The 21910-nt window shown below is 55.9% G+C and overlaps 2 protein-coding genes across 22 annotated transcripts in view; one reads left to right on the top strand and one right to left on the bottom strand.

The window, feature by feature from the left end:
• Positions 1-16994, top strand: part of LOC105469673 (RAD9 checkpoint clamp component A) — an 81806-nt gene extending 64812 nt beyond the window's left edge. For 7 of the 21 annotated variants that reach the window (XM_071074183.1, XM_071074188.1, XM_071074186.1 and 4 more), the window contains 11 exons: positions 5263-5398; positions 9477-10152; positions 10235-10305; positions 10725-10853; positions 11570-11684; positions 11765-11864; positions 14294-14403; positions 14468-14601; positions 14692-14756; positions 14846-14983; positions 15119-15631. In XM_071074183.1, the coding sequence (XP_070930284.1) occupies positions 10119-10152; positions 10235-10305; positions 10725-10853; positions 11570-11684; positions 11765-11864; positions 14294-14403; positions 14468-14601; positions 14692-14756; positions 14846-14983; positions 15119-15521 (1299 nt within the window). In that variant the 5' untranslated portion in view covers positions 5263-5398; positions 9477-10118 and the 3' untranslated portion in view covers positions 15522-15631. The other 14 variants (XM_071074192.1, XM_071074194.1, XM_071074193.1 and 11 more) reach the window with 11 other exon arrangements.
• Positions 16774-20424, bottom strand: LOC105469672 (protein phosphatase 1 catalytic subunit alpha). Its single transcript, XM_011721017.2, has 7 exons — positions 20266-20424; positions 19608-19739; positions 19228-19458; positions 18096-18200; positions 17528-17751; positions 17310-17444; positions 16774-17233 (listed from the first exon to the last, which is right to left on the bottom strand). Exons 1-7 carry the CDS (start codon positions 20318-20320, stop codon positions 17123-17125), a joined length of 993 nt encoding a protein of 330 aa, XP_011719319.1. The 5' UTR covers positions 20321-20424; the 3' UTR covers positions 16774-17122.
• Positions 20425-21910: the final 1486 nt, after the last annotated feature.

Below are 21910 nucleotides of genomic sequence, written 5' to 3'. Positions count from 1 at the left end.
CCAGCCTGGTTGACAGAGTGAGACCCTGTCTCCAAAAAAAAAAAAAAAAAAAAAAAAAGTGAGCCTCTTAGCCTCACCAGACCTCCAGGGTTCAGTGAGGCCCAGATGAGATAATAAAGCAAAAGGGCTTTGCAAGCTGCAGAGCTTAAGGAGATGGGAGAGACCTCTGATCTCCCCACAGTGTAGGCTGTCACTCCTGTTTACTGAGCTCTTCCCAATTCCCTGTCTCTGCAGTGAAGCATTTGAATATGGCACGCAATCTCACGTGGCTCTCCTGAGGCTGGTGCTGTTGTAGTTGCCATTTTACCATGGGTAAACTGAGGCACAGAGTTATATAACTTGTCCAAAGCACACAGGCAGGCAGCCTGGCTCTGGAGTACCCGGTTCTTAATTAGTAGCTCCCTCCCCACCTTGCCCCTAGTTCCCAAAAATCTCCTCCCTGCCCCTATCTCCCCTGTAATAGGCCTGTCTCAGCCTGGGAGGATGCCCTCTCTGTCCCCTTCTGTCCCACCCAGCAAAACATGAGCACAAAACTGCCTCCACAGAGGCCTGCCCAAGGTGGATCATCAAGGTTTCTGTTCCTGGAGCTGGCACTGGACATGGTGTCTGTCTCCCTCTGCTGGTCTCTTAGGGGACAGCCCAGCCAGGATGCTTTCCCTGAAGCTGGTGGCGCCTTTTCTCTCCCAAACAGTGGATTCTGAGTGTTGGAGAGGTTGAGGAAAGGCCAGGGACACAGGCCAGGCTCTAACTTATGGGACTCCACATTGCCTCTTGGGGTCCGTGTTGCCAGAAGCCTGCCTCCAACAGGAGTGCAAAGGGGGGTGCTAGGGAGACAAAGCCACCTCCCTGATGCCTGCCCTGGGGGACAGGCCTCAAAGAGCCTCCTTCCCCTTCTAACCCATGAATGGAGCCATCATCCATGGATGTATCTAAATCTTTTGTGAAGCTGTTTCTATTTCCAGCTGAGACGACATCTTGGGGTAATGAGTTCCATCAGTGTCCTCCCCTGCTGGGTGAAGCACACTGCCTTTGATTTGTCCTAAATTTACCTCACTTGCGCTCCAAGGGGGCCTGTAATTCCAGTGTGCCAGGTTTTGGTGAACACGCCTGAACTTCTCCCTTCCCATCCTCACTGTGGGTTTAAAAAAATTCATCCCATCTCCCCTCCACCTCCAGCCCTGCAGACTCAAAAGACCTGGTCCCTCATCTGTGCACAGTGCCTGGCAGTGTGGGCACATCCATTATCTCATGCCAGGCTCTAGCAGCTTGGGAGGAAGGCAAGGGCTCATATTCTCCTCTCGAGGCAGAGGCGCCGGAGGGCCCAGAATCATGGGGCCAGCACTTGGTGCTGCTGGAGGCAGCAGCAGCACCAGCAGCCTCTCTCCGGAGCCTCTTCCCAATGGGCTGACTCTTCTGATCATAACCAAGAGTCTTTTTTTTTTTTTTTTTTTTTTTTAGATGGAATCTTGCCCTGTTGCCCAGGCTGGGGAGTGCAGTGGTGAGATCTCTGCTCACTGCAGTCTCCATCTCCCGGGTTAAAGTGATTCTCCTGCTTCAGCCTCCTGAGTAGCTGGAATTACAGGTGTGTGCCACCACGCCCGGCTAATTTTTGTATTTTTTTTAGCAGAGACAGGGTTTTGCCATGTTGGCCAGGCTGTTCTTCAACTCCTGACCTCAAGCGATCCACCTACCTTGGCCTCCCAATGTGCTGGGATTACAGGTGTGAGCCACCATGCCCAGCCAAGAGTCTTCTGAATATTTTCCAGTTTCTGGACACCAGGCCTTTTCTCTGTAAGATTTCCTTGGGAGACTTTCCTCCTGGGTTCCTTGTGTAGATTCACCCTGGCTTTGTCCAAGCTGATGGTTTGTTTTGTCTCCAGTCCTGGCCCAAGGATACTGTGAGGATGACCCGAGCTGGAGGGGCAGGATGTAGCAATCATAGTCACAGCAGTGCTCACGGCAGATTCTAAGAGCTGCATAAACATTAAGTTACTCCTCACAACAGCCCTTTGAGGTGGAAGCAGGCTTGGAGAACATAAGCAACTTGTCCATGTTTGCACAACTTGTTTTTAAGTGATAGAGATTGCGGCTAGGCTGGATTCAGACCTACTCAGGTTGGCATCCACAACTGCATTCTCAGCCTCAACAGACAATCATGGGTTCAAGTCCTGAAACCTCTCTGAATTCCGTAATCTTCAGCCATTCAGAACAGACTTATTACACCACTGCTGTGTGCCAAACATCATTCTGATTTCCAGGAGAAATGCCAGGGAACAAGAAAGGCATGGCCGGGCGCGGTGGCTCAAGCCTGTAATCCCAGCACTTTGGGAGGCCGAGCCGGGCGGATCACAAGGTCAGGAGATCGAGACCACAGTGAAACCCCGTCTCTACTAAAAATACAAAAAATTAGCCGGGCGCGGTGGCGGGCGCCTGTAGTCCCAGCTACTCAGGAGGCTGAGGCAGGAGAATGGCGGGAACCCAGGAGGCGGAGCTTGCAGTGAGCCGAGATCGCGCCACTGCACTCCAGCCTGGGCAACAGCCTGAGACTCCGTCTCAAAAAAAAAAAAAAAAAAAAAAAAAAAAAAAAAAAAAGAAAGGCAGGAGCAGAGCTTGACTGGGGGGCTGGCAGCACTTGGAATGCCACAAACTCATTACAAGCAGGGCAGGTGCCCTGCCAGCTCAGTGTCCCCACAGCTCAGAGCTGCCTTGCCTGCCTGGTTACCCCCCAGTAACCATACAAATGCCAGTCCCTGTGTGTGCATGATGAGATGAAGACAAGCCCGAGTAAACTCCCAAACCCGAAATTCCTCTGCCCCTTCTGACTTTTAGTTACCCCGATCTGGCAAAATGCCAGCCATGAGTAATCCCGTCTGTGCTCCTGTGTCTGTAAGGAGGGCTGCATGGGGCATCCCATGGTGGGATGGAGCGGTGCCTGGTAAATGAGCCCCACCAATGGCTCCTCAGTAACTGTGCTTTCCTGGCCAACCCATGCTCTAACCTCACCCCTCTCAGACTGTTTCTTCCTCCAGGAAGCTCTCCCTCATGCCCTGACCAGGTCTTCCCAGGGACATATTCACATAGCCCACGTCATCATCATTCCTGATCCTTCTCAAAGGTGTAATTTCATATTTACTTTGATGATTCTTTGGCTAATCTCAGTCTTCCCCCACTAGACCCCAGTCCTCCCCAGCTCAGGAGACTGGACTCTGCAGAAGGTGCAGCTCCTCCAGCCACCCATACTTCTGCTCAGAGCCTTGGCACTGACCCTTCCCTCTACCACAGCGCTCCTTCCCAGACGTCTGCACTGTTCACTTCCTTGCCTCCTGCAGGTCTTTGTTCAAATGGCGACTTCTCAGTGAGGCCAACCTGTCCATGCTAGTTAGAATCGAAGCCCTTCTCCCCTGACACTCCTCTCTCCCTCTCTGGGTTTTCTTTTTTTCCATAACACCCACCACCTTCTTGCATACTATAGGGTTTTACTCTGTGCCCAGGCTGGAGTGCAGTGGTACGATCGCAGCTCACTGCAACCTCTGCCTCCCAGGTTCAAGGGATCCTCCCACCTCAGCCTCCTGAATAGCTGGGATTGCAGGCATATGCCACCATGCCTGGCTAATTTTTATATTTTTGGTAGAAACCTTGTTGCCTAGGCTGGTCTTGAACTCCTGGACTCAAGCGATCTGCCCACACTGGTGTCTCAAAAGTGCTGGGATTATAAGTGTGAGCTACCGCATCTGGCCAGCATTTTTGTCCTGTACTCTCTTTCCTATAGTTAAAAAAGTGCATCCAGGATGTGTTGAATGAATATATGTTGAGTGAATGAATAAGCACCAGGGTCTCAAGCTTCTATTCCATATCTGCCCCCACACATTCGCACACACTTACATGCCCACCTGCTTATAGGAGGCCACCTCTAATGGTGTATGCCAAAGACCAAAAATTTGGTGTTTTTAAAAATTATTTTATTTTCTTCATTATAGTGACAGGGTCTCACTACATTGCCCAGGCTCATCTCTAACTCCTGGGTTCAAGCAATCCTCCCTCCTCAGCCTCCCAAAATGCTGAGATTACAGGTATGAGCCAGCATGCCCAACTAAAAATCTGGGGTTTGAAAGAATTCTGACTAAAAAATTAGCTGGGCATGGTGGCATACACCTGTAGTCCCAGCTACTCGGGAGGCTGAGGTAGGAGGATCACTGAGCCCAGGAGGTTGAGGCTGCAGGGCTGCAGTGAGCCAGGATCATGCCACTGCACTCCACCCCGGGTGACAGAATAAGGCCTTGTCGCAAAAAAAAAAAAAAAAGAAAGAAAGGAACGAAGAAAGGAGGGAGGGAAGGAGGGAGGGAGAGAGGGAGGGAAGGGAGGGAGGGAGGGAGGAGGGAAGGAAGGAAGGAAGGAAGGAAGGAAGGAAGGAAGGAAGGAAGGAAGGAAGGAAGGAGAGAGAAAGCTCCTGAGAGAGCATCTCATTGAATGGCCCTCATTTTATTCAGGAAAAAACTGAGGCTCAGACAAGGGCCTGATGCCATCTGAGTGGGGCTGAAGCTGCATCCAGGTCCCTGACTTTGAGCACAGACCCCAGGTCCTCATACCTATCTCTCACCCACACACAGGGTTCCTGGTTCCTGGTTGCTCCCAGCTCCTTATCCCGCTGTGTGCCCCCTCTTCTGCACCTGAAGTGGGTTACTGGATATGCCAAATGTAGGCCTGGAAGGGATTCCTGGCCTCAGAGTGGAAAGCTACCTTCCAGGGGCCAGAGGGTCGGGGGAGGTGCGACAGCCAATTATAGCTTTTCCCCCAAGCTGGGATGGATGAGAGGCGTAGGGGAGTCACGGGGCCCCTTCAGGATCACAGCATGTCAAGGTTAGAAGGGACCTCAGTGAGTACCTCCTACTCTCCCCAGCCCCCACCAACACATTATACAGATGAGGAAGCAGCCGAGACAGGGAGGGATTTGCACAAATCACACAGCGGGACAGGAACACATCCTACCACAGCTCCCGGCTTCCCACTCTAGCCTTCTTTCTCTTCTAAGCCTTTCAGAAAGTTCCGAGTTCTGACTTTTGGCAAGGGAGTGGGAGGGTAACTGAAAAATGCTCAATATGAGTCGAAAGACTGTATGTCGACCGGGGGCAGTGGTTCACACCTGCCCCTGGCTGATATAAAGGGCCGACATGGTTCCTGCCCTTGTGAGGTGGACAGACCAGTGGAGAAGACAGATGTAAAACGTATGAAAAAAAGCATATGTCTCCCTTCTCTTCTGCCTAGGGTCCTCAAGGCCATAGGACTCCATAACTCTATAGGTGTCAGGGGCAGAAACAGGACTATGTGAAGATTCACAGCCTCCCATTTCCTTGCCTTCAGGGAGCTTCAGCATCTACCCTTGTTCCAGGCGGCTGCTAAGGTAATGAGTACGAGGCAGAGGTGGGAAGGCTGTGCTGGTTTACACGTGGTGGGGGAGGGGTCCAGAGCACAGGATGAGGCTGAGAACATGGGGACAACTATCAAGCAGGGAGAGATGGGACTGTGGGTGGAGTGCTAGAAGTTGAGTGTTTCTTTCAGCACTGTGCTAAGAGTGACTTAGAGACAGCTCAGCTGCACTTGGCTCATGCTAATTTATTTGTTTGTTTGTTTATTTTTCCATGCCCTTTGTCAACAGGAACGGTTTATAGATATTCACTCATTCATTTTTTGAGACGCAGCCTCACTCTGTCGCCCAGGCTGGAGTGCAGTGGTGTGATCTTGGCTCACTGCAAACTCCACCTCCTGGGTTCTAGCAATTCTCCTGCCTCAGCCTCCTGAGTAGCTGGGACTACAGGCACGTGCCACCATGCCTGGCTAATTTTTGTGTTATTAGTAGAGATGGGGTTTCACCATGTCAGCCAAGCTGGTCTTGAACTCCTGGTCTCAGGTGATCTACCTGCCCCGGCCTTCCAAAGTGCTGGGATTACAGGCATGAGCCATCGCACTTGGCCTTTTTTTTGTTTTTTTTTTTTGTTTTTTTGTTTTTTTTTTTGAGACGGAGTCTCGCTCTGTCGCCCAGGCTGGAGTGCAGTGGCGCGATCTTGGCTCACTGCAAGCTCCGCCTCCCGGGTTCACGCCATTCTCCTGCCTCAGCCTCCTGAGTAGCTGGGACTACAGGCGCCCGCCACCGCGCCCGGCTAATTTTTTGTATTTTTAGTAGAGACGGGGTTTCACCATGGTCTCGATCTCCTGACCTTGTGATCCGCCCGCCTCGGCCTCCCAAAGTGCTGGGATTACAGGCGTGAGCCACCGCGCCCGGCCTTTTTTTTTTTTTTTGAGAAAGGGTCTGGCTCTCTTACCCAGGCTGCAGTGCAGTGGCGCTATCTTGGCTCACTGCAACCTCTACCTCCTGGGCTCAAGTGATCCACCCGCCTCCGCCTCCCAAAGTGCTGGGATTAAAGGTATGTGCCGCTGCACCCAGCTGGTTTACACATTTTAAAATGTAACATCTATTTATTCATTTACTGAGTGCCAGACCCTGTGTGAGGTACATACAGCAACAAACAAAACAGATATGGATGCTGGGCACGGTGGCTCACGCCTATAATCCCAGCACTTTGGGAGGCTAAAGAAGGAGGACTGCCTGAGCCCAGGAGTTCAAGACCAGCCCGGGCAACAGAAGGAGACCTTGTCTCTAACAAAAATACAAAAAAAAAAAAAAAAATTAGCTGGCTGTAGTGGCACGCGCCGGTAGCCCTGAGCTACTCGGGAGGTTGAGGTGGAAGGATCGCTTGAGCCTGGGAAGTTGAGGCTGCCGTGAACCATGATTGTGCCACTGCACTCCAGCCTGGGTGACAAAGCAAGACCCCATCTTAACAAACAAAACAAAACAGAACAAAACAAAACAAAGCCAAGGCCGGGTGCAGTGGCTCACGCCTGTAATCCCAGCACTTTGGAAGGCTGAGACGGGCAGATCAGTTAAGGTCAGGAGTTTGAGACCAGCCTGGCCAACATGGCTAAACCCCATCTCTAATAAAAATACAAAAATTAGCCAGGCGTGGTGGCACACGCCTGTATTCCCAGGTACTTGGGAGGCTGAGGCACAATAATTGCTTGAACCCCAGAGGCGGAGATTACAGTGAGCCAAGATCGCGCCACTGCACTCTAGCCTGGGTGACAGAGTGAGACGCTGTCTTCAGGAAAAAAAAAAAAAAAAAAAAAAAAAAACTAGATATGGTTCCTGCCCTTATGAGGCAGACACACTAGTGAGGAGGACACATGTTAAATAGGAAAACACAGGTACGAAATAAGGTGATAAGTGCTGTGGCTAAAACAGGGCCTAGCTAGAGCGTACTGGGGTGCTGGTGGGGACAGAAAAGGCCTCACTGAGCCCGGAGGAAGAGAAGCACCACCACATTAGAAGGGGTAAGATGATGCCAAGTGGTGGGGACAGCTAAGGATGTGCTAAGATCCCCAGGTGGAAGAGGAAGTGGGGGGTTCAGGGAGCCCACACGGTTGGCATGGCTGTGCAGGTGATCAAGGGGAGGCAACAGGTGCAGAAATGGGTAGGGACGGCTCCTGCAGGTTCAGGGCAGAGTTTGGATTTTATGGCAACCACTTGGAGTGTGCAAACACAGGAGAGGCATGACACAATGGACATTTTAGGAGGGTCACTTTGCTGCTGTATGGAGAGTGGCCTGGGGGGGGCAGGGTGGAGGCAGGAGACCACTGAGAGCTGTTACAGTCATCCAGGTGAGAGGATGGTGACCTAGGCCCTGGAGATGGAAGAGGAGGGCAAAGCTGCCACCTGTTAAGTTACCACCTGTTTGGGAGGCAGAGTGGTCAGGACTTAACTGAAAGATTGTGTAGGGGTGAGGGCGAGCATGAGGTCAAGGATGACTCCCAGCATACTGAACCGGATGCCCAGGGACAGGGGGCACTATTTCTATGGATGCCCTGGGAAGGGGAAGGGAAGAGTTACCTCCTCCCCCAGGACTCCACGGAAAGGGCCAGGGCTGGAGACCAGGGGAGCGGAAAGAGGGAGAAACAAAGTGTATGCATGTATCCAAATGTCAGCTGTACTCTCTCTATGTGTACAATTATTATGTATCAATTCAACTCATTTGAAAGTGGGTCTGGAGAGCAAGGGGTGCAGAGACAAATAAATCTTCTCCACTACCACAGGATCTGAGGGGCAAGGCACAGACAGGCCCTACGGGAACACAGGGATGCCCTGGGCCCTTCAAAGAACCACCAGAGCCTTGGTACTGTGGGGAGAATAGGGGTCAGTGAGTTTCTCTAGGACTCCCTTACATTTTACTCACCTGGACCTGGAGGCCCAGAAGGGGAAGATCTTCCAGCTGATGCATCCCCACCTGGCACACAGTCTGTTTTTTTTTTTTTTGAGATGGAGTCTCGCTCTGTCGCCAGGCTGGAGTGCAGTGGCACGATCTCGGCTTACTGCAACCTCCACCTCCCGGGTTCAAGCAATTCTCCTGCCTCAGCCTCCAGAGTAGCTGGGACTACAGATGCTCGCCAACACGCCCGGCTAATTTTTGTACTTTTAGTAGAGAAGGGGTTTCACAATGTTGGCCAGAATGGTCTGGATCTCTTGACCTGGTGATCCGCCCGCCTCAGCCTCCCAAAGTGGTAGGATTATAGGCATAAGCCACCACGCCCGGCCAGTCTGAGGTCTTTTAAAAACACAGGCCCGGGCTGGGCGTGGTGGCCCATGCCTGTAATCCCAGCACTTTGGGAGGCCAAGGCGGGCAGATCACTTGAGGTCAGGAGTTCAAGACCAGCCTGGCCAACATGGCGAAACCCGTCTCTACTAAAAGTACACAAATTAGCTAGGCCTTGTGGCAGGCGCCTGTAATCCCAGCTACTTGGGAGGCTGAGGCAAGAGAATCGCTTGAACCTGGGAGGCGTGATCGTGCCACTGTACTCCAGCCTGGGCGACAGAACGAGACTCTATCTCAAAACAAACAAAAAAACCCCCCACACAAAAAAAGACCAAAAAAAAAAAAAAAAAAAACCCCAAAAAAACCAGGCCGGATGCAGCGGCTCATGCCACTTTGAGAGGCCAAGGCGGAAAGATATCTTGAACCCTAGAGTTGAGAGGGCCTGGGCAACATGGCAAGACTCCGTCTCTACAAAAAAAAAAAAAAAAAAAAAAAAAAAAAAAAAGCCGGGCGTGGTGGGTGTGCCTGTGGTCCCAGATACTCAGGAGACTGAGGTGGGAGGATACCTTGAGCCCAGGAGTTCCAGGCGACAGTGAGCCGTGTTCGCGCCACTGCACTCCAGCCTGGGTGACAGAGCAAGAATATGTCTCGGGGAAAAAAAAAAAAAAAAGGCACATAACCACGATCTACCCTCGTAAAACATTTCTAGAGCGTCCCAGCGGTGCCCCTCATCATCTGGCGGCCCCTAAGCCTCTCTGAGACTCACAGACCTACTCCCCTCTCCAGGGGGCGGAGCCCACACCGCTGAGCATTTACTCTTGTTCCTCCCTCTGCCAGGAGCACCGTTCTACCCCTTTCTGCCTGGAGAAGCTGCCGTTTTTCCTTCAAGGATCCTCGAAGCCAGAAGGAGCAGCCACCTCCCACTCCCAGCTGCTGCAAGCAAGCTGCTTTGACCTCTTTCTAGAGTTGGGGATTGCTGCTGGAGTTCGAGTCTCCGGCCCAGAGTGGGTGCGATGGTCTTGCTTGCACCCCGTATCCTCCGACAGACGCCCGGGAACTCTACTCAGTGGGTGACCCCAGAGAGCTCGCACCCACATTCGGACTCCGAGTCTAGCGCTCGGTCCACTGCACAGGAACCTCGCGCCCCAGAGCTGCGTCCTCTCTGCCCTTCGCGATCCGATGCGCGGCCCGCGGGACGCCCCGATCTCCAAGGGCGCGGAAGGCCGAGGCGTGCCTGGAGAGCCAGGAGCAGCTGACGGGCGCCGCGGGCCTCCCGGGTCACGTGACACCCGGGGCAACGTGCGCCGTCACGTGACGGCGGAGCCTGTGAACGTTTTTCTCACGTGACGGAGGCGCCTGCGTGTGGACCAATGGGGAGGCGGGGGAGGGGCTGGCAGGGGCGGTGCGCGGGAAGGACCCCGGGCTCTGAGGTCGCGGAGTGTGGGGTAGTGCTGGCCGCTGGCTGGGCGCTGGGGCAGCATGAAGTGCCTGGTCACGGGCGGCAACGTGAAGGGTGAGTGCGGGTCGGCCTGGCAGCGGCGGTGCAGGAGCCGCGGAGCTGCCAGCCTAACCCCCTTCCGCTCTCCTCCCCGCAGTGCTCGGCAAGGCCGTCCACTCCCTGTCCCGCATCGGGGACGAGCTCTACCTGGAACCCTTGGAGGACGGGGTGAGGGGCTGGGGTGTGGGGGGGCGGGTGGGACTCCAGCCGGGAGCGGGTAACCCGGACTCGAGTCTCGCCCCCACTAGGCGGGATGACCGCTGGCAGATTTGTCGGCAGAGTTTCAGTTTCTCAGCCTAGCGCCTGTCATCTTCCCAGGCCGGTGTGTGAATTGAAAGCTGGCCTCCTGCGAGCTCCCAGGGGGTAACGTGCCCTTAGAGAAACTCGGGGAAGGCCTGGGTGTGCGACCGCTCCTCTGCGGCAGCAGCGCCGAGGCCGACTCTGAAGGCTTCATGGGGAAGGAGGGTTTCAGCAGGTGGTGGCAGAGCGGGAGGACGATAGAGCAAGTGTGTGAGCAGAAGCAGCCGGAGGGCTGGGTCTGTGGCTGCCCCCTGACCACGTCCCTCTCCCTGCTCTTCGTGGCCCAGCTCTCCCTCCGGACGGTGAACTCCTCCCGCTCTGCCTATGCCTGCTTTCTCTTTGCTCCGCTCTTCTTCCAGCAATACCAGGCAGCCACCCCTGGTCAGGACCTGCTGCGCTGTAAGATCCTGATGAAGGTGAGGCCCTTCCCTCAGCAGTGGCACTGCCCCACCCCAGGAATCTCCACTAGCTGTGCCTCTGCCCTGGGGTACTCAGTAGATGCTAAGTGGGGAGAGAGACACGTGCAAGTCCAATCCATGCAAAACACAGGGAGGGCCTTGGTAAAAGCATCACAGCGGGGACCTGAGAGGGTGGTGAGGCTCAAGTTCGTCAAGAAAGGTAAGCAGGTCTTTTGGCCGGGTGCGGTGGCTCACACCTGTAATCCCAGCACTTTGGGAGGCTGAGGTGGGCAGATCATGAGGTCAGGAGTTCAAGACTAGCCTGGCCAACATGGTGAAACCCCGTCTCTACTAAAAATACAAAAATTAGCCGGGTGTGGTGGTGGGCGCCTATAATCCCAGTTACTTGGGAGGCTGAGGCAGGAGAATTGCTTGAACCCGGGAGGCGGAGGTTGCAGTGAGCCAAGATCGCACCACTGCACTCCAGCCTGGGTGACAGAGTGAGACTCCATCTCAAATAAAAAAAAAAAGAGAAAGGTAAGCAGGTCTCTCAAGGCATTGCAAGCATAAGGAAGAGCATGAATGAGGCCTAGAAGGATGCCAGTGTCCCGTGTGATGTGGGAGCCCTTTTCCCAGAGTTACATGCTGGGCCCATGATTGGTGTGGGCCTACACGGGACAGGAGAGCTTGCTGCAGAGATGCGGTGCTAGGCTGAGGTGTCTTATCCCATTTAGTCCTTCCTGTCTGTCTTCCGCTCACTGGCGATGCTGGAGAAGACGGTGGAAAAATGCTGCATCTCCCTGAACGGCCGGAGCAGCCGCCTGGTGGTCCAGCTGCACTGCAAGTTCGGTGAGTGGGCAGCCGGCCAGCCAAGGGGTGCCTCAGCAGGGAGGTCGGCGAGGCCCACTGAGACCCTATCGCCCATCCAGGGGTGCGGAAGACTCACAACCTGTCCTTCCAGGACTGTGAGTCCCTGCAGGCCGTCTTCGACCCAGCCTCGTGCCCCCACATGCTCCGCGCCCCAGCACGGTGAGCACACCCCTGCCCTCAGCTCAGCTCCAGGTCTCTCTCTTCCTTCTTTGGGGCCTCAAGGGTTGATTTAAGAAGGTATGTCCTTCATTTCCCTACAGAGTTTCTGTGAACCTCAAAGACATCCCATGGCCCGCTATGTGCTCAGGTCCTTACCTGGCTCTTTAAAGGCAGACGGTGGCATGGAGGAGGGGCAGGCGCCTCCTTGCTCCATTCTCCTCACTGTTAGGAGCCTTCGTTCTCCATCCCAAAGGTCTGACTTGACTTTCTGGCTGCTCAGACCCATTCCAATTCCTCCTCTAGGGAGCAGATTTCTGGCCTGCCACCAAATCTCTTGTCTGGCTTGAGTAACCTTGAAGGTCTTCCCTTAACCTGTGGCTCAGAGGCTCACACCCCTTCTCCGGCCTGGGCATCCTTCCAGAGGTGCTCCCCACTCAAGGGCAGCCTCTTTTCCTGACTGCCCAGGATCAAGGAGTCCCCAAGGCCAAGGCAGGAGGCTGGAGGGGAGGTTGTGGTTCAGGAGGGCTGCCTGAGTAATCAGCTGTGGGTGGAGCCATTCTAGGCAGTCCGAGCACCGGGGGCTGTCTGGGGCCAGGGAAACAGGGACTCCAGTGGAAGCAAAGGTCTCTGGCAAGGACCAGTTCAGAGAGGAGTGGGCTCTCCCCCTGTCCCTGTGCCACGCTGGACACTGCTTGTATTCAAGTGGCCCAAGGTCCTGCTTATTTCTCAGGGTGACTGAATGTCCCTTTGGGTCCTGACATCTGTTTCCCTAGGTTCTCTTGAGCCAGCACTGCTCAGAGCTCTTTTGGGTAGAGAGGGGGGCCAATTCCTTGGGCTGCATTTAGGGTTTTTTTGTTGGTTTTTTTTTTTTTTTTTTTTTTTTTTTTTTTTTTTTTGTATTTTTTAGTAGAGATGGGGTTTCACCGTATTAGCCAGGATGGTCTCGATCTCCTGACCTCGTGATCCGCCCGTCTCGGCCTCCCAAAGTGCTGGGATTACAGGCTTGAGCCACCGCGCCCGGCCGGTTTTTTTTTTGAGATGGAGTTTCGCTCTTGTTGCCCAGGCAGTGGCACGATCTAGGCTCACCACAACCTCCGCCTCCCGATTCAAGTGATTCTCCTGCCTCAGCCTACCAAGTAGCTGGGATTGTAGGCATGCGCCACCATGCCTGGCTAATTTTTTGTATTTTTAGTAGAGACAGGGTTTCTCTATGTTGGTCAGGCTGGTCTTGAATTCCCGACCTCAGGTGATCTGCCCGCCTCAGCCTCCCAAAGTGCTGAGATTATGGGCGTGAGCCACCGCGCCCTTTTGTGTGTGTGTGTGTGAGATGGAGTCTTGCTCTGTCGCCCAGGCTGGAGTGCAGTGGCGGGATCTCGGCTCACTGCAAGCCCCGCCTACCGGGTTCACGCCATTCTCCTGCCTCAGCCTCCCGAGTAGCTGGGAGTACAGGCGCCTGCCATCATGCCTGGCTAATTTTTTGTATTTTTAGTAGATGGGGTTTCACCATGTTAGCCAGGATGGTCTTGATCTCCTGACCTCGTGATCCGCCCGCCTCAGCCTCCCAAAGTGCTGGAATTACAGGCATGAGCCACCACACCTGGCCCCCAGTCTCTTTTTTTAAAAAATGAGCAGTCGTTTCTCTCATTTTGTTCGTTCTGAGACGGAGTCTTGCTCTGTCGCCCAGGCTGGAGTGCAGTGATGCAATCTCAGCTCACTGCAATCTCCCCCTCCCAGGTTGAAGCAATTCTCCTGCCTCAGCCTCCCGAGTAGCTGGGATTACAGTTATGCACCACCATGCCTGGATAATTTTTGTATTTTTAGTAGAGACGAGGTTTCACCATGTTGGCCAAGCTGGTCTCGAACTCCTGACCTCAAATGATCCACTGCTTCGGCCTCCCAAAGTGCTCGGATTGCAGGCATGAGCCACTGCACCCAGCTACTCTGTTTTTTTTTTTTAATCCTTGTGCAGGAGCCTCGCTAATCTTTTGCATGCTGCAGTTTTAGCGTATGTGCTGCTGAAGCAAGCGCTGTCTCATGAATAATTTCAAATATATGTAAAAGCAGATGCAGCTCCCGTCCCCACTTGACTTGAAGCAAATTCCAGATGTGATCTCATCTGTATAGCAATGGGTATCCCTAGAGGATAAGGATTTCAGGGCTCTTTCTGAAGGCCGGGTTTGTAGGGCGGCATGAGTGCCATGTCCTGCCTCTGGGCCCTCTCCCTGCTCTGCATGGTCAGGTACCACCTGCCAGGTTTGAGCAATCACTGCAACCAGCCCCTTCCTGCCACCTTATCTGGGCCTCGTCCACCGTGTGCTAGGCCTGCGCATATCCATGCGTGTGCATGTGTGACCCCCGCCTCAGGTCCTCTGCGAGCAAAGCCCTGGGCAGGGCCAAGCATTGGGGGTAATGCTCCGCCCCGTTCACAGGGTCTTGGGGGAGGCTGTTCTGCCCTTCCCTCCTGCGCTGGCTGAAGTGACGCTGGGCATTGGTCGTGGCCGCAGGGTCATCCTGCGCAGCTACCATGAGGAGGAGGCAGGTGAGGGAGCTGGACGTGACCTGGGACAGAGCAGAGCGGCAGGTGGGAGAGGGGTGGGGCCCAGGTTCCTCCTATTCTTCCCCAACAGACAGCACTGCCAAAGCCATGGTGACTGAGATGTGCCTTGGGGAGGAGGATTTCCAGCAGCTGCAGGCCCAGGAAGGGGTGGCCATCACTTTCTGCCTCAAGGAATTCCGGGTGAGGTTCCCCCCACGCACTTGCCGGTCTTGTCCTGCCTGCCCAGCTCAGCCCAACCTGGGGCCTCACCTGCTACCTCTTTCCTCTCAGGGGCTCCTGAGCTTTGCAGAGTCAGCAAACTTGAATCTTAGCATTCATTTTGATGCTCCAGGCAGGTAATTCCCAGCCTTGGGACAGGGAAGGGCTCTGGGATGCCAGGAGCTGAATGGGATGACCTAGCTTGGGACCCCCATCCCCTGCCCAGGCCTGCCATCTTCACCATCAAGGACTCTTTGCTGGATGGCCACTTTGTCTTGGCCACACTCTCAGACACCGACTCGCACTCCCAGGACCTGGGCTCCCCAGAGCGTCACCAGCCAGTGCCTCAGCTCCAGGCTCACAGGTGAGGGCACCTCCCCCAACTCCTCCTCTCCCCATGTCTGTGCACTCCAGCCTGAGACTGCAATTCCTAGCTTCTGCACCTCCCTGCAATGTGTTCTCTCCCGCTTCCCTCCTGTTCCTCCTCTCTCTCCATCAGGCCCCAGTCCCTACCCCTACAGTGCTCACAGCTGCCAGCCCTGCAGACTCAGCCTTCTTGGTCAGCTGTACTGAGACTCCTCCCACCCAGGGAAGCATCCCCAAGGCCCTGCCGGCTTCCTTCTCTGGCTGAGGCCTCCCCTCTGAGCCTCCTCCCAGGCCAAGGAGGGAAAGGGCTGCTGGGAGGCAGAAGCTGCCTGGGCTGGGGGAAGCAGGTGGCTAGAAGAGCAGGTGGGCTGGGGAGGATGGCCCAGTGTACTTTCAGCACAGGAAGCTGGGGCTGGCCCCCAGCCCAGCCTGTCCCCGGCCTCCTGTGCTCTCCAGCTCCTGTCCCCTGGGAAGGCGGGGGCTTGGGCCCCATGTGGCCCAGTTCACAGGGCTTGCTGTTCCTCTCCCCTAGCTGAGCTAAAGCAGCTGCCAGGATGCCTTCCTCAGGCCCCTACCTGAATTCTGATCAGACATTCCTGGCCCACCCCTTCCAGGAAGCCACCACTTAACCCCTGCATCCTCTCCTCTCCAGCCAAATCAGGAAGTCATAAAACCAAGAGATCTTCAGTGGTCAGGGGGCCCCGGAGCTCCCTTGGAGCCCTCTACGGTGGGGCCCTGCCTCTGCTCCCCATTTCCTCCCTGATACTCCGATTCTGCCTGCAGCATACCCCACCCAGATGACTTTGCCAATGACGACATTGACTCTTACATGATCGCCATGGAAACCACTATAGGCAATGAGGGCTCGCGGGTGCTGCCCTCCATTTCCCTTTCACCTGGCCCCCAGCACCCCGAGAGCCCCGGTCTCCACTCCGAGGAAGATGAGGCTGAGCCCAGTACAGTGCCTGGGACTCCCCCGCCCAAGAAGGTAGGGACTGGAGGTGGAGGCAGGGGCAGGAGGTGGGGAAGGCAGCAGCCTCCAGAACTCACTTGTTCTCTTTGCAGTTCCGCTCACTGTTCTTCGGCTCCATCCTGGCCCCTGTACGCTCCCCCCAGGGCCCCAGCCCTGTGCTGGCTGAAGACAGTGAGGGTGAAGGCTGAACCAAGAACCTGAAGCCTGTACCCAGAGGCCTTGGGCTAGATGAAACCCCAGCCAGTAGAAGAGCTGGGTCTCAGCCCTGGGGATCAGAAAGGTGGGCTTGCTGGAGCTGAGCTGTTTCACTGCCTCTCGCAGGCCCCAGCTGGCTGTCACTGTAACGCTGTCCGGCAGCAGTCAGGCCTGGGCCCTGTTATCTCCCCACAACCCCCAGCCAATCATGACTTTCCAGACCTGGCCCTGAACTACTGACGTTCCTACCTCTTATTTCCCATTGAGTCTCAGGCTATACTCCAGCTGGCCAAGGCTGGAAACCTGTCTCCCTCAGGCTCACCTTCCTAAGGAAAACATCACAGCAGGTGCTGCTGGCCCCTGATGATCCAGCTTCTCTGCCAATCATGACCTCACCTGTTCCTTCCTGAAGTCCTGGGCATGCATCTGGGACGCCCGTGGAGCTGACAGTTTTTCTTGCTTTCCTGATACTCTTTGGTGCCGACCTGGAATTCTAAGAGCCTCGGACCTGCGTGTGTGGCTAGGGTTGCCCTTGCTGGGGCCTGGTGCCCAGCCTCCCAAGTAGCTCTGCGCAGAAGAGCTGCCAGGCAGCGTCTTAGACGCGAGACGGAGGCCATGGCGAGAATCCAGCTTTGACCTTTATTCAAGAGACCAGATGGGTTGCCCCAGGATCCGGCTGCCAGCCCTGAGGCCAAGCACGGCTGGAGACCCACGACCTGGTCTGCCGTTGCCCTGAGCTGCAGCCTCAGCCCCAGGATCCTGCTCACAGCCACCGCTGATGCAGGCAGGAAGCAGCCCTGGGGGATTGGACGCTGCTATTGATTCATTAAAAAAAGAAAAATACACCAAGGCTCCATGTTCCCCGTGACAGGTGGGCCTGAGGGGCCGGGGTGACCCCCCCCCCAGCATGGCAGCATGATTTCTGTACAATCCATCCATCATCTGGGGCACAGGCGCGGGGCGCAGGGGCTATTTCTTGGCTTTGGCGGAATTGCGGGGTGGGGTGATGGGCCGGCCTCCAGGGTTCAGGCCACTGAACTGCCCGTACTTCCCCTTGTTCTTGTCGGCGGGCTTGAGGATCTAAAAGAGACAGGGTTGGTCAGGCTCATGGGGCTGAGCCACGGGGCCTAGTAGCTCCTTTCTTCCCCACACTCACCTGGAAGGAGCACATGAGGGTCTCGTCCACGCTCATCATGGCGCCAGCATTGTCAAACTCGCCACAGTAGTTGGGAGCTGAGAAAAGTGTCACCAGCTGCCGCTTGGCAAAGAACTCATAGCCATCTTCTACCACCTGGGTGAGGATCGGAGCAGTCAGTCCCAAGTGCAGGCAAGGCCCTCCCCTTCCCCCGCCACAGACGGGAGCCACCAGCCCACCTGGTGTGCTCGGCAGATGAGGTCTAAGTCGTGCTTGTGGAGGAACTTGGCCACCACCTCGGCTCCAAAGGTAAAAGAGACGCCACGGTCGTTCTCGCCCCAGCCCTGCACGTCCTTGTCAGGGTCAGACCACAGCAGGTCACACAGCAGGCCCTGGTCAGGCACGTCTGTGGGCCGCATGATCCGCCGAATCTGCTCCATGGACTGCAGGTCCGGGGAGAGGCCTGGAGGGCCAGAAGGAAGGTCACTTCCTCAAACAAGGACATCCTTCCTCCAGGAAGCCTTGGCCAGTGAGCCTCACCTTTTCCACCACCCTCCTGGTCCCTCCACTGGTCTCCTGGGTGCCTAGGCAGGCAGAAGCCATCCCCTTCCCCTCAGCTTTTTCAAGTTCCCAAACAGGCACAAAGGCGCCCCTGCCCTCCGGAGCACAGAGCTCCTGGGAGAAAGGAGACAAGCCCGCCCCATGTAGGATGCACATCAAGGGAGTGAGTGCAGCCCAGCACAGGGGGGTATGGGAGACACTTCCTGAAAGGAGTGACTTCCCAGATGACAACTAAGGAGAGCTCACCTCCATGGCAGCAAAAGATCTTTTCGTCCACTATGGCCGCAATGGGCAGGCAGTTGAAGCAGTCAGTGAACGTTTTCCACAGTTTGATGTTGTAGCGTCTCTTGCCTGCCCAGAGGGAGGTAGCTGTGAGGGGTCTGCCTGCTCCACCCTTAGCCGGGGTCTCTGGGCTATTCAGCCGCAGATGGGAGAGAGTCAGGCACCAATGCAAACCACCCCCACCCCTGCCGCCTGTCAGCCTTCCAGGAGTAATTCTAGTTACTTTTTATTTTAATTTGTAATTTAAACAAACAGGATCTGGGCAGGGCATGGTGGCTCACACCTGTAATCCCAGCACTTTGGGAGGCTGAAGCAGGCAGATCACCTGAGGTCAGAAGTTCAAGACCAGCCTGACCAACATGGAGAAACCCTGTCTCTACTAAAATACAAAAAAACTAGCCAGGCGTGGTGTCGCATGCCTGTAATCCCAGCTACTCGGGAGGCTGAGGCAGGAGAATCGCTTGAACCCGGGAGATGGAGGTTGTGGTGAACTGAGATCACACCACTGCACTCCAGCCTGGGCAACAAGAGCGAAACTCCGTCTCAAAAAAGTAAAGAAACAGGGTCTTGCTCAGTCACCCAGGCTGGAGTGCAGTGGCAAGATCATAGCTCACTGTAACTTGGAGCTTCTGAGTCCAAGTGATCTTCCCGCCTCAGCCTCCCACCAGAAGTAATTCTAAAGCACCCGAGTCCACTGGAAACTGAGTTCCAATCTGGACCAGCCTCAGGGTTGGCACTCCTTGCACGCCCCGGCCCACGAGCCGGGCCAAGTACAGGTCTGGTTTATCTCAGCTTCTGGACAGCAGAGCTCATCTGCAAACATCCTAAATGCTTAGTAGCAAATGTAGGGGGAACGTCACCAGGCAGGGCCCTGGGGGAAAGCACTAGAATACGGACAGTCCTTCAGTCAGCAACCATTCCCCAGACCCCATGCCAGGAGGGGCAGGGCAGGCACAAGAACGGACCTGGGCCCTGCCTTCGTGGAGTGCACAGTCTAGCAAGTGTCTGTCAGATATCAGGCCAATGTGAAGGTCCCACTGAATGACAAGGAGTGTGGTTCAGGACCCGGGCAGCCCCAGACGCTCAGACCACTCACACTCATCGTAGAAACCGTAGATGCGGTTGATGCTGGCGCACTCGTGGTTCCCACGGAGCAGGAAGAAGTTCTCGGGGTACTTGATCTTATAGGCCAGCAGCAGGCAGATGGTCTCCAAGGACTGCTTGCCCCTGTCCACATAGTCCCCCAGAAAGAGGTAGTTGCTCTCCGGAGGGAAACCGCCATACTCAAATAGTCGCAGAAGGTCATAGTACTGGCCGTGTATATCACCTGTGACCCAGGGAATCGGGTAAGTTAGATGCAGGGTCTAGACCTGAACCCAGGACCAGGACTGGGCTCAAGGGAGGAGGACTCCAGGAACTCTGTGGGGGCCAGTGCCACTTTCAGGAAAGCAAGGGGACCTGGGTCGGGGGGCTCACCGCAGATCTTGAGGGGTGCCTCCAGCTCCAGAAGAATGGGCTGGCTCAGGAAAATCTCCCGGGATTTCAGGCACAGGCCGCGGATCTCGTTCTCTGTCAGCTGTACATTCTTGCCAGGCCGCGAGCCCTGCACTGGGGGCGCAATGGGGTGTCAAGACCCGGGACCCTGACAGGAGGAGGATGGGTGACACGGGTGGCCCCATGGATACCTCCGGGGGCGCCTAGGCCTCCTCGGCCGCTCCTTGCCCGCAGGCAGCTGTTGCTGCTGAGCCTCCCGGGACCTCGGCCTCAAGCCTCCCAAGGGAAGCCCCCAACTACCCTCAGCGCCTCGGGAGGCGACTGTCGTGCGCAGGGGGCTGCCACCCAAACACCTCACAGCGCAGGACCCCTTCCTGCACCGGGCTTCCCGGGTTTCTCCCTCGCCTCAAGAACCCAGGCAACCCGTGCGCCCCCGGCCCGGGAGAGGGGGCTGCTCCGCGCGTCGGAGCGGGCCCAGGACCTCTCAGGCGCGTCCGCGGAGGGGCGGCTGCGGCCACCGAACCTCGCGGCCCGTCCCCGCCCAGTCTAAGCTGGCCCCGGGGGCCCGCCCGCGCGCCACTTCCGGGCCCGGCAGGGGGCCCGGGAGCGGCGGACGCAGGCCTCCCCCGCCGCGACCAACCTTCTAGCAGGCGCCCGATGATCGAGTCAAGGTTGAGCTTCTCGCTGTCGGACATGGCGGCGCCGCCGCTCCAGCCCAGCAGCTCCGGGCCCGCTCCTGCCTCCCGCCCTCCGGCAGCCTCCTTCCGGCCTGGCTCTCCTTCCGCCCGCCCCAGTCCGCCCCCGGCCCGCGGCCCCGCCTCCGGGCCTCCCGGGCCCGCCCCGCCCGGTCCCCCGCGCTCTAGCGCCCCCGCTGGACGTGAAGCGCCGCGGCCCGGGGGGCGGGGCCTTGGCGGCGGGCTGGGGGCGGGGTCTGTCGGGGGCGCGTCCAACTGGTTACGCCCCAGAGGAGGCGCCCAGCCCGGTTCAGAGGATGTGGGGCCGGAAGAACTGTGGAAGTTGTTTTTCTCTTTCAAAAGCAGAACAGCCGTTCCCACCCCTGCCCTGGGTGGAGGGTGTTGTGAACATATTAATAACCGGCTGCTAGGCACTGAGGGTTAACTGCTCGAAGTGCAGGAAAGGAAACTGAGGCTCAAGAGATATGAACAGACTGGTGCAAGACCTGGACCTCGCATTCACGTACGACCCCCTTTTTCGTGGGTCTCCGTGGCCCCCAGGAGACTGACCACACTCAAAGACAGCTACGGCTGAACTTCCAGCGCACTTTGGTCCTTGGGGCATGATAAATTAATATTTTCTTACAAGTCCCATAATTAGCTTTTATTTATTTATTTATTTTTTTGAGACAGAGTTTTGCTCTGTCGCCCAAGCTGGAGTGCAGTGGCGCGACTTTGGCTCACTGCAACATTCGCTTCCCAGGTTCAAGGGGTTCTCCTGCCTCAGCCTCTGGAGTAGCTGGGATTGCAGGCGCGCGCCACTGCGCCTGGTTTTTGTGTGTTTAGCAGAGGTGGGGTTTCGCCATATTGGCCAGGCTGGTCTTGAACTCCTAACCTCAAGTGATCCACTGGCCTCGACCTCCCAAAGTCCTGGGGGGGTTACAGGCGTGAGCCAACAAGCCTGGCCCCATAATTAGCTTTTGAGTAGCACAGTAATATTGCAGGGTGTGCACGTAAAAATAATTACTATATGAGCAGACATGGCTGGGTGCAGTGGCTCACGCCTGTAATCCCAGCGCTTTGGGAGGCTGAGGTGGGAGGATCGTTTGAGGTCAGGAGTTCAAGACCAGCCTGGCCAACATGGTGAAACCCCATCTCTCTAAAAATACAAAAAGTTAGCTGGGCATGATGGCAGCCGCCTGTAATCTCAGCTATTGGGGAGGCTGAGGCAGGAGAATCACTTGAACCTGGGAGGCGGAGGTTGCAGTGGGCCAAGGCCCATTGCACCCCCTAGCCGAGGTGACAGTGTGAGACTCTGTCTCAAAGGAGCAGACGATAAATTAACCTTAATTCTTGTTGGAACCCTGAGTTGGGTGCTTTACATGCCAGTAACCTCAGAACTGGAGGTGGGCCTGCTGTGGCGGCTTAGGCCTGTAATTCCAGCACTTTGGGAGGCTGAGGTGGGATGGTCTCTTGCGTCCAGCCTGGGCAACATGGCGAAACATCTCAACAAAAAAATACAAAAATTAGCTGGGCATGGTGGTGCACGCCTGCAGTCCCAGCTACTAGGGAGGCTGAGGCAGGAGGATCTCTTGAGACCAGGAGGTGGGG

The sequence above is a fragment of the Macaca nemestrina genome, chromosome 12, assembly GCF_043159975.1.
Source record: "Macaca nemestrina isolate mMacNem1 chromosome 12, mMacNem.hap1, whole genome shotgun sequence".
Taxonomy (NCBI): Eukaryota; Metazoa; Chordata; class Mammalia; order Primates; family Cercopithecidae; genus Macaca; species Macaca nemestrina.
This window is presented reverse-complemented; position numbering and strand designations above follow the sequence as displayed.

Coding starts and splice junctions, on each gene's coding strand:
- LOC105469672 (XM_011721017.2), bottom strand. CDS start 20,320: ATGTCCGACAGCGAGAAGCTCAACCTTGACTCGATCATCGGGCGCCTG. Junction 19,740..20,265: donor CATCGGGCGCCTGCTAGAAG/GTTGGTCGCGGC, acceptor TTGCGCCCCCAG/TGCAGGGCTCGCGGCCTGGC. Junction 19,459..19,607: donor GGCACCCCTCAAGATCTGCG/GTGAGCCCCCCG, acceptor CCTGGGTCACAG/GTGATATACACGGCCAGTAC.